A 12,201-nucleotide genomic window follows, 5' to 3' on the forward strand; every position below is an offset into this window, starting at 1 on the left:
CTTTTCTTGAATTACTCGAGTGAAATTTTCTGATCTGGATTAAAACACTTAAAAGAGCACTCAACTCCTGGTGGTACAACCATAACGCCACTACTCGTTATGGTGAACCGCTAACCCCAAAACAAACCTACACACACAAAACTACCAAGCAACGACTAAAAGACGATGCTAGGGTAACGTCTACGGCTCAAAACGGCTGCGACGACTGAAGAAGCAACGGTTGACTCTTGAACGACTCCATCTTCAACTTGAGAGCGACGCTTGGAGTAGCGCAGACCTGACTCCTCACTTGAATCTTCGGTCTTGACACTTGATCGGCTGAAGTTGCTGACGACTGCTGAGACGAAGGCACGGGCTCGTCGATGGGATGACACACATCTAGAGAGATCAAGGTTTGAGAAGCAAGTATGCTCAGCTAAATTTTCAAAACCAAAAGACTCGACTCTTTTTTTTTTTAAACGACTCAAATTTTGCAAAGCCTAATGCATATGACAGAAGGCTCCTAGGGTTTCCATTTGGCTCATCCTACGGTCAAGATTGGCTCTGATACCAACTTGTCACGCCCAGAAATTTACACCAAATTTCTGAACAATAGCATGTATTAAATCTCGGTCCAGGCATCAGCCCGAGTACACACTATGACAAATCAATACACAGTTCCACGGCTTAAAAACAAATAAAAACAATTATCTATCGAAATGCAGCGGAAAAAGAAAACAAACTAAACCATCTAATCTTCAGCTTCAGCTAGCGAAGACGGCTCCACACCACAGGCACTCTCGACGGCGGACTGAACCTCACTTCAACCTTCGGAACAACCTTCTTCTGACACAGGCTCTGGCACTTGCTCTGGTGGGGGAAAAATTAAGCAAGGCTGAGTACAAACCACCGTACTCAACAAGTAACACCCAAGAGAGAAAGAATAATGAATGCAACAGGGTACAAGGAATAGGCTAAGGTTAAATTGCACAAAAGCTGCGGTAATTTAGCAAAACAGTAGATAGAATAGACTGAAATAAAAGTAAACATTTAAAATAATCATCCACTGCCCAACGTTACACCACGTTGCAACAGGCCCAGACCGCTGTCGAACGTTACACCACGTAGCGACAGGGTCAACCCTCTGTCCAACGTTAAACCACGTTGCGACAGACCCAAACCACTGCCAACGTTACACCACATTGCGCAGGGTCAAACCAGTTCCAAGATTAATAAAATTATTAAAGAGGTTCAACTAATCCCAGTGAGTCTGTCGGTTCGCCCCATAACCGCGGGCACGGCTATTCGAATAGTTTTACTCTGCAGAGGTGTACAACTTTACCCACAAGACATGGCTGCCAAGCATGTTACCATGCCCCAACGTATCACCACGATACCTCAGTACGGAAACCATGATAAGACCTTTCACCTAACCCTCCCTAGACAATCGTACCACACTTCAGGTTTCACCCCCTCCTTTACACCAAGTCGGGCAGTCCCCTCTTGTGCCTTGGTAGATCCGGAAGCAGGAGAAGCTTTCGTTACACCACGATTGCCCGTCCATACTCCATCACGCCTACCCTTGCCTGGGTACGTCGAATAGGGACAAGCTAGATTACGAGTCTCACCGTTGCCCATTCTGGCTTGTGGTTAGTACGTGTAAGACCTTCAGGGTTTCCTGAGAACCGGTCCTTAATTGCCATGGGCACGACTCTCAAAACCATGCACCCACAGCTCACCATAAGCAATATTTTAGTTGTATTAATCCACCTCGGGAAATTAATAATGATAACAACCATTGAAGGTGTACCAAAGTGCAACAATAATTAAATAATAATTGGTGAGCTAGTTGAACTAAGCATGGCTAAGCATTGACTAACCCTAATTCTAGTCAAATTAACCCTGGGATGACAATAATAAATGGGAATCAACGGATATATTGGTAAATACCCAATAGATAAATACAATAAATAGATTTGCATAAAACAATGCATGTTTGAATGTAAAAGCGGGGAATTTTATAATCATAGGTTCAATATGATCAAAGAAGGGTGCCACTTGCCTTGCTTAGACCCACGAGGAACTTCGGCGATGACTTCGGGAGCGAACGGCGCTGCGACGGGGTCAAAACCTACGACAAACAAGGCAAAACAAACAAAACGGGCTAAAAACTACTGAAACAGAGAAAGAAACTATTTTTAATGGATTCTTGGCATTTTTCTGGATTTAATGAAACTTGACTGGACCTAAACGGAGACTAGATGAATTACTTATGAATTTTAGAAGTTTTCTGGGTTTTTTAGCTAAACAGAAAAGTCCTAAATCAATTATTGCGCAATTAATGGGGCTGCTGACGTCAGCGAGGAGAGAGGAGCCGACGGCTGACAGGTGGGGACCACCTGTCGGTGAGAGAGAGGGGGAGGTGGGCGGCTGACACGCGGGCCCGGGGAGGAGAGAGAGGAAGGGGCTGGCGGGGTGGCGGCTGACGGGTGGGACCCGTCGGTCGGCGACCGTGGAACAGAGAGGAGGGGAGCCGGGTCTGGCCGGGAGAGGGAGAGGGGCGGCGACGTCCGACGGCGATGGACGGCGACCGGCGGAGGACGGCGCCCGGCGACGAGCGGCGCGAACCGGCGGGCGGCGGCGAACGGCGACGGCAGCCGAGAAGCGGGAACATCGGCGTGCGAGCAGCGGCGGCGGGAGCGGCGGCGACGGCGAGGGCCGAGGAGGAAAGGGGAGGTGGCGATGGCGATGACCGGCGGCACGAGGGCATCGACGTCGGCGACACCGACCGGCGACCGAAGGGCGACGACGGCGTCGGCGAGGAGGAGGCAGAGACCGCGGCGGGGTGGCGCGGCTCGGAGCGGCGGCGGAGCAGAGCGGAGGGAGAGGGTGGCTGAGCGGCGGCGGAGCGGAGCGGCCAAGTGGCAGCGACAGAGGAGAGGAGAGACGGCCTCGACGGCGGCGCGGGGACAGCGACGGCCGGCGACGGCTCGACAGCAGAGCGGCGGTTGGTGGTCAGCGGAGGCGAAGGTGGTGACGAGAACGGCGACGACGAGTCGGCGCGGACGAAGACGGCAGGTGGAGGGGCGATGGCGAACGGCACGGCAACAACGGCGTGACGGCGACGACGAGAAGGCGACAAGCGGGTGACGCGGCGGACGGCGACCGGCACTTACCGTTTGCACGGGGAGGTCGGCAGCGGCGGCGAAGAGGGGAGAAAGAGGGAGAGAGGAGCGGAGCGCTCACCAGTGGCGACGAGGAGCGGCAGCAGGTCGGCGAGGATGAGGCAGAGGTGATGACGCAGACGAGCGACGGCCTGCGACGTTCGGGGGCGAGATCGGCCGACGGCGTCGAGACAACGGGGCACGGCGGCGGAAGGGACGAAGGGGCGGCGACGAAGCTCGGCGACCACCGGTGGCGACGAGGGCCGGCGGAAGGTCGGCGAGGACGAGGCGGAGGTGGTGACGCGGGTGGGCGGCGACGTCCAACGGCCGACGGGGAAAACGGCGGCTGACGGCGACGGAGGGAAGCTTCGGCAGAGAGGGGGAAAGTGGCGGCGGGGCGGCGGCGCGAGGATTTTATAGATGGTGGCGGCGGCTAGGGCGGAGCGGCCGGTGGAGACCGAGTCGACGACGCGGCGAACTCGGCGGCGGGAGTTGCGGTGGCGGCGCGAGCGGAGGACTCGGGGCGGCGGCGGACTCGGCCGGCGCGGCGCGGCGCGGAGGCGGGGGCGCTGGCGAAACCTGGTCGCTGACAGGTGGGCCCCACCTGTCAGTGGCGCGAGGGGAGGAGGGAGGCGAGACGGACTCGCGGCGAGCGCGGGCGCGGACGCGCGAGCGAGCTGGGCCGGGCGGCGGCCCAGGCGGAGGCGCGCGCGGGCGGAGGAGGCTGGAGCGGGAGGCCGGCTCGGCTGGGCCGGCCGGGCGGGGAGAGGTGGGCCGGCTCGGCTGGGCCGGCCCGGGAAGGAGGAGAGGAAAAAGAAAAAGGAAAAAGAAAAGGAAGGGAGGAAAATTGGACTTCGGCCCAATTTGAGAAGGAAGGGAAAAAGAAAGGAAAAAGGAGGGAAAAAGGAAAACCCCACTTTTGCCGAATTTTAAATTATTTTGTTTGGCCAAATTTTATACTTCTGCAATTTGAATTTAAATCCAGTTAATCGATTTGCGAGCCTCGATTTAATTGAATTAGGTTCTTTTTAGAGGGATTTTTCCTGAGTTAATTAAGCCAATTGTTGCTTACGAATTTCTTTTTACGATTTAGGCTTGGGATAAAACCCCGGGCGTGACACAATGGCAATTAGAGAGTTCGATGAACTCGCCCTCGATGGGAGTAACTACCCAATTTGCGCTTCGGATATGAAGATAAACTTTGCTTCTCGTGGGATTATTAAAGCAATTGAGGACCCCGTTGATGGGGACCCGCCAGTTGAGGTCAAGAAAATAATGACTGCCCTTTTTTTCCTTCGGCTTTATATCCATAAAGACCTCAAACATGAGTACATGTTAGAGATGAACCCTCTCACTTTATGGAAAGCTCTCAAAGAGCATTATGATCAGCAAAAGGAACTCATTTGGCCTGAGGCTAATTTTGAGTGGTCTCAACTACGCCTACAGGATTTTAAAACTGTGGCAGAGTTCAACCATGCTGTTCATCATATTTGCTCCAAGTTGAAGTTTTGCGAAAAGAGCCTACGAAGGCAGAAAAGATAGAAAAAATTCTATCCACTATGCTTCCGGAGGACAGGATACTGAATCAACAGTATCGAGCTAAGAATTTTCAGAGGTATTCTCAGCTTATACATACATTGACTCAGGCAGAAAAACATCATGAGCTTTCTCTCAAGAATGCTCAACAGCATCCTCCTAGTTCTGCACCTCTGCCTAAGGTTCACTTCAATGCTAAGTATAATGCTGATAATACAAAAGGATTCAAGGGAAATTCTTCGAATTATCTCAAGAATTCAACTAGAAAACACAAACACAACAATATGCGCAAATTCAAGGGCCGAAAGAAGAGAAATGGCAAGGAAAAGGCACCACAAGCCCGTCGCAATCGCAATAACAACAAACATTGCGACAGGTGTGGATCTGACTATCATGTCGCTAAAGATTGCCGTATCCCAAAGCATCTTGTCCTCCTGTATCAGAAATCCCTCAAGGAGAAAAAGTCATCTGAGGAACCAAGATTTGAAGCTCACTTCAATCTTACAAATGAAGCTAGACCGGAGGTTGGAAGTTCTCAAAAGGCTCCTGTTGAACCAGAGAACAATCTCGATCTTCTAGCAGAAGACGTTGGTCCACTTTCTTCGACAGATGACATGCTCATTGAGTTTTGCTCAATGGATCCACTTGGAGATTTTCAGTAATCTCAGTGCATCTTACTTGAAGATGAAAACTTTAGGTATTACTATGTGTGTTACATACAATGATATCCATGTATTATGTCAAAACAATAGTTGTTGTAATAAGTAGATAAGTACAAACTCCCTTATGTAATAAGGTTGTAAGACTTTTTAAGTCATTAGAGTATGTACTATTACAGCTTATGTAAACATCATTTGTGTATTTGATGTTTCGTTACTTATTGTATGTATGGATTGAATAAAGAATTGTTTACTAAACAATTTTCTTTCTTTCAATATAGATGTCTCACAATATCACTCCGATTGGAGAGGAATTATGCCTTGTGGACAGCGGTACCACAAATTCTATACTTAAGGAGATCAAATACTTCCAAACTCTTAAAAAGAGAGAAGGGAAAGTTTTGACAATCGCTGGACGTGATACTATAATAGTTGGCTCTGGACGAGCAATTATTACACTCCCAATAGGTACACAAATCATAATCGAGGATGCTTTATTGTATCCTAATTCAACCCGTACCTTACTAAGTTATAGAGATATCCGTCAAAATGGGTTACACATTGAAACCCAAATGGATAATCGAGAAGAATTTCTTCTCTTAACGAGACAAAACGGATATAGCAAGCATACTTGCGAAAAAATTCCATCTCTTACATCGGGTTTGTACTATACATACATTAAGCCCATTTCCCTTGTGCGTATAAAGTAATTTTTCAAAATGTTGATGCATTCCACACTTGACATGATCGACTTGGGCACCCGGCTATCGGGATGATGAGAAAAATTATTGGTAACTCTATCGGTCATAATTTGATCACTGGAAAATTTCCCAAATCCTCTGATTTTGTATTCACTGCATGTGCTATATGGAAATTAATTTTGAGACCTTCTTATCTCAAAATTAGAGCTGAATCATTTCGATTCCGTGAACGTATTCAAGGCGATATTTGTGGCCCTATTGTGCCACGATTTGGACCATTCAGGTACTTTATGGTTTTGATCGATGCATCTACAAGATGGTCTCATGTGTGTCTACTATCAACACGAAACCATGCTTTTGCTAAACTTATGTCCCAAATCATAAGGTTAAAAGTAAGTTACCTTGAACATAGGATTCAATCAATCTGTATGGACAACGCTGCCGAATTCAAATCTCATGCTTTCGATGATTATTGCATGGCTCTAGGAATTCAGGTTCAACATTCAGTCCCATATGTCCACACACAAAATGGTTTTGCTGAATCATTGATCAAAAGAATTAAGCTTATTGCTCGACCATTATTGATGAATTGCAAACTACCTTCGTCATGTTGGGGTCATGCAGTACTGCACGCTGCTGATCTTATCCAACTACGACCAACTGCATATCATGAAACTTCCCCAATGCAGTTAGTACGTGGAAATCCTCCAAGTATTTCCCATTTGCGTAAGTTCGGTTGTGCTGTCTATATACCGATCTCACCACCACAGCGTACTGCTATGGGCCCACATAGGAAAGTGGGGATCTATGTGGGATTTAAATCTCCATTGATCATAAAGTATTTAGAACCATTAACTAGTGATCTATTTACTGCTCGGTTCGCTGACTCTATTTTTGATGAGGAATATTTCCCGGCATTAGGGGGAGCCTTCAAGTACCAGAAAGAATGCCAGGAAATTGATTGGAATGCTCAGGGTATTCCAGCCTCAGATCCACGTACTACAGAAACTGAACTACAAGTTCAGAAAATTATACATTTGCAAAGACTTGCAATAACCTACCAGATGCATTTACCAATTACAAAGGTGTGACTAAATCTTTCATTCCCGCTTAGAATGCACCAGAAAGAGTGGAGGTACGAAACAAAACCACTCAACTTTCACTCTCTAAAAAGAGAGAAAGAAGTATGGTCACTAAGCGAGATACAATTGCTAACAAGCAAAGAAGGATGGTAAATATAAACCAGCCTTCAGTTGGTACACACAGAATTGATACTAGATATCAAACAAATCATTATAATCTGCAACCTAGCTCAGTTGTGCACAATGCTGAGACTAGAAATTCTGAAAACCATAGACACATTATGTTGGGAAATCACGATGAGTCTACGAGGGTTGATAAAATTGCCATCAATTATACCGAAACTGGAAATTCTTTTGATAGAAGACCTACAATTGTTGACAATAAATTTTTCGAATAAATTGCTGATTGCCTCCAAATTGATCCAGAACCTAGGTCTATAAAAGAGTGCCAAAAGCGCTCTGACTGGAACAAATGGAAGGACGCAATTGACACGGAATTAGCCTCATTTTATAAAAGAGATGTATTCTCGACTGTTATGCCTACACCTCGTGGTATCTTCCCTGTGGGATACAAATGGGTTTTCGTTCGGAAACGAAATGAAAACAATGAGGTGGTGAGATATAAAGCAAGGCTTGTAGCACAAGGTTTTACGCAAAAACCTGGCGTTGATTTCAACGGAACTTATTCTCTAGTTATAAACGGTATAACTTTCAGATACTTAATATCATTGGCAGTACAAAATCGTCTATCTATCCAGTTGATGGACGTAGTGACAGCATATCTTTATGGGTCACTTGATTCAGAAATTTACATGAAGGTTCCAAACGGAATCGACGTTCCGAATCAAAAGGTAAATCGTAACATGTATTGTGTTAAGTTGCAGAAGTCACTTTATGGCTTAAAACAATCGGGCAGAACGTGGTACAACCGATTAAGTGAATTCCTATCACTAAAGGGATACACTAAAAATGATGATTGTCCGTGCGTCTTTATCAAAAAATCCCCCATAGGATTTTGCATTATATCAGTATATGTTGATGATTTAAACATCATTGGCAATACACAAGATATAAATGAAGCACGTCATCATTTAAAGATGGAATTTGAAATGAAGGATTTGGGTAAAACCAAATTTTGCTTAGGTCTACAACTTGAGCATTTACCTTCAGGAATCCTTGTGCACCAAAGTGCCTATACCCAGAAAATATTGGAGAAATTCAATATGGATAAGTCATATCCCCCCAAAACTCCTATGGTGGTTCGATCTCTAGACGTAGAGAAAGACTCATTTAGACCAAAAGAAGATGGAGAGGATATTTTAGGACCTGAATTTCCATATCTTAGTGCTATAGGTGCACTGATGTATCTTGCGAATAGTACGCGACCAGACATTGCTTTCGCGGTAAATCTATTAGCAAGATACAGCGCTACTCTTCCCCATCGCCATTGGACTGGAGTTAAGAATATGTTTCGATATCTTAATGGCACAAGAGATTTGGGATTATTCTTTAAAAGGAACCAGGATCTGACTTTAATTGGGTATACTGATGCTGGTTATCTATCTTACCTCCACAACGCCAGATCACAAACATGATTCGTATTTTTACAAGCTGAAACTGCTATTTCATGGAAATCTTCGAAGCAAACCCTGTTAGCCACTTCCACAAACCATTCTGAAATAATTACATTATATGAAGCATCATGTGAATGTGTATGGCTTCGCAGAATGGTTAACCACATATTAACATCTTGTGGTATTGGGTCAAAAGAATTACCCACCATTATCTATGAAGATAATGTCGCTTGTGTTGTTCAGATGGAAACTGGTTATATTAAGAGCAACATCACTAAGCATATTGCTCCTAAATTATTTTATCCTCATGAGCTTCAGCAACATGGAGAGATAAAAGCCTTGCAAACCAAGTCATGTGATAATCTTGCTGATTTCTTCACAAAATCTCTACCATATTCCACATTCTCTAAATATATTGAAGGAATTGGTACAAGAAGACTTAAAAGTCTGCAGGATTTAGGGGGAGTACCTCTCTCTGAAAAATAACCTATTTTTGTTATATTATACTCTATGAGTTTTTCACCCTTCGGGTTTTTCTCATTCAAAGTTTTTAATGAGGTAATATCAACACAAGCTCTTAGTATATCACGTTATTCTCTTTATTTTTTCCCATTCGGTTTTTGAGGAGTTTTTACCTGATATATCTAAATAACGAATTATATAATATCTTTCCAAGATTTTACAGATCTTCCAAATCTGGATTCGATAAGGGGGAGTGTTATGAAATATTTGGTGTGATCTTATCCATCCAAGGGATAGATCTAATCTATCCAGATACAAAGAAGAAAAAATTTTCTTCACGTATATATCTCAATTAGCATCTCCTTAGAATGAGTACGACGATTCCCAAACGCCGTACCCCTTTGTTCACACCGTATCCCATGTATATAATGACTTGAAAGTGAATGAGAAGATTGATCTCATTCTCTCAATTCTCAACTGATACGATACTTTCACCGCTGTCACTCCCGCCACCGCCTATTTCTTTTTTTTTTCTAAGAAAAGGAAATGAGTATGGGACAGTGGGACAACGAGTATACCCGCTCGCCCGCTCCCAACGTAATCTCGGTCGCTGTTTACTAGTTGAACGGCCGAGATTTCACCACGACGGACACTCGCGCCGCGCCCACTTCCCTGGAGGCTCCGGCAATGGCGACGCACCGCCTCCGCCTCCGCCTTCCTCCGTCGCCGTCCCCCCGCCTCCTCCGCCCCGTCTCCCTCCCCCTGCCACCGCCGCCTCCGCGCCCTCTCCTCGCCTCCACCCGCCCTCCGGCGCCTCATCCTCCTCTCCCCAGCTCCGACCCCGTCGAAGCCAACAGCGAGGCGGCGGCGGCGTTGGAGGAGGAGGAGGAAGGGTCCGTGGCGAGCGTGGGAGCGGGAGGGTACCCCGGGGGCCTCCCGGCGCATCTCCGGGCGGCCCGCGCGGGGCTGGGCGACCCGGCGTTCTTCCTCCTGGCCTTCGTCGCCGTCACGGTGAGGCTTCCGTTTGCCGTTGCAATCCTTCATCTCAAGCTCATGGAGCGTATTATTTGACTCGCATTATCCCCAAATTCTCCCCCTTGCTGATGGCATGTGTTGTGTGGTTGTGTGCGGCGCAGACGTCGGCGGCGTTCACAAGCATGGTGGCCGTGGCAATCCCTACGATGCTAGTAAAGCTCACTGCTCAGCCTTTTTTTTTTCTGATTCTCTGACTAGTAGATAGTAAATTTTCTCAGCAATGCATTTCACTCTGCTGGGATTTGGTGCTTAAGATTGCTTTCTAGGAGCGTCATCAACTGGCATCTTGTGTTGGGCCTTGAGTATGAGAATGAATGGAGCTTTTCGATCAATTTTGCAGACAAACTCCACCAAATTGGCTCCTTGGGTAGTAGACTCATGGGCATTTGTCGAGGTGGACATGACAACCTAAACGTGGGCTTTGTTAGTTTGCGTATGAAAACATAAAAATATGCCTGAGAACCACCATTATGCCGAGCGCGATATGGTGCTAGATGTGACTGCTGAAGGTATTCACTAATTTGGAGAACTCGCTAAAATGCCAGCAAATTACCTACCTTTAATAGCTGCTAAGAATGTGGCATTCCACTAAGTATGGAGATTAGTGCTATAATATGTGTGACTCTCTCCATTAGCTTAGAAAAGCTCCTATACTTTGTGGAAGCTGGCAAGCTATGTAAACATGTATAACTACCGAAGGATGAATTGATTATGACAGTAGAAAACGAATAAAAGTTCATGTAAGTTGAGGGGCTGATTTCTATCTATTGAGACAAAGAAAGGGGTATTAAAAAATGAGAAAATGTAAGGGGAAGATCAGTGGGCACAACCCAGTTATATTGGATTTTTATTTGAAAATTCGAAAACTGATATTTCATAGCCGCGTAGTATCGAGTTATCTGATCGAATTTGTCACATCAAATTATTCAACAGGCTATGAGGAGAGCTGCAAATTCATTTACTTTGCTCGCTGATGCAGCTCTTGAGGAGTTACCTAGTACAATGGCAGCTGTAAGACTTTCTGGCATGGAAATTAGTGATCTCACCCTTGAACTTAGTGACTTGAGGTAAGAGCACTCAATAAACGGGTTATTTATATAGAAAAGGGAATGCTTCAGCCCTATATGTCTGTTCATCTATTTTCTTATTTATAAGATTAAATGGTTTACCCATTTTAGTATGCTGTCACAAAAAGAAAATCAGAGATTCCAAAGGGCCTTTACTTCATTCGATCATTTCATTGACATGCCACTCTTTATAGTCTGCACAGGTTATGACATTGATGTGCAGTTGCCTGCTTTAATATACATGCATGTCAATAGACATGATTGTCTAGTCTGTACATTCCTTTATATAAGTTCATGGCTGGATACGGGTGCATTCCTCATAAGAATCTGAAGAAACTCAATGCACACCATCATGTAACCGGTGCATGAAACGTTCCTTGCAGCCAGGAGATAGCAGATGGTGTGAACAAGTCAGCCAAGGTTGCTCAGGCGGTGGAAGCTGGTCTAGGGCAAATGCGTGATCTGGCGCGGCAGCAGGCAGCATGTATATGTTTCTGAACCGTAGCTGCCAAATAGTTTAGCCCTCACTTTTGAAGCATCTGTTGATGTGTTTGTTCCTATGAGCAGCAATGATTGAAGAGCGAGCAAACTTGCAAACCATCCCAAATGCAGCTAAGAAGTCAAGTGGTTCTTCTACCCGGCAGCGGCGACAGGAGAAAGGACCATTCACCAGATAAGAGAGGAATCTTGTCATCCTGAAGACGTATGAATTTCTGTCCCCCTAGCTCAAGGATTTCTAGCTACAAGTAGCTTTCTCCTTTTTTTGGTTGGTAGCTTGTAAATGAAATGTACGTTCAGTGCATCAAGGTTGTTGTTACTGGATAAGTTTATGCGCTGCTTGACTGCCGATGCGATGAAGTCTCCTGCAAATGCATTATGAATTTGCCATACTAGAAGCCAGAATAACGTCAGACGACTAACACAGAGGAAACCTTCTACTTC

General features: G+C 45.8%; 1 protein-coding gene across 1 annotated transcript; it reads left to right on the plus strand.

Moving 5' to 3' along the window:
• Nucleotides 1–9,756: 9,756 nt before the first annotated feature.
• On the plus strand, nt 9,757–12,185 carry LOC102712128. The gene is made up of 5 exons (XM_006663932.3): nt 9,757–10,168; nt 10,294–10,344; nt 11,126–11,259; nt 11,643–11,743; nt 11,827–12,185. The coding sequence occupies exons 1-5, from the start codon at nt 9,845–9,847 to the stop codon at nt 11,934–11,936; spliced, it is 720 nt and encodes a 239-aa protein (XP_006663995.3). The 5' UTR covers nt 9,757–9,844; the 3' UTR covers nt 11,937–12,185.
• Nucleotides 12,186–12,201: the final 16 nt, after the last annotated feature.

The sequence above is a fragment of the Oryza brachyantha genome, chromosome 12 (genome assembly GCF_000231095.2).
Source record: "Oryza brachyantha chromosome 12, ObraRS2, whole genome shotgun sequence".
Taxonomy (NCBI): Eukaryota; Viridiplantae; Streptophyta; class Magnoliopsida; order Poales; family Poaceae; genus Oryza; species Oryza brachyantha.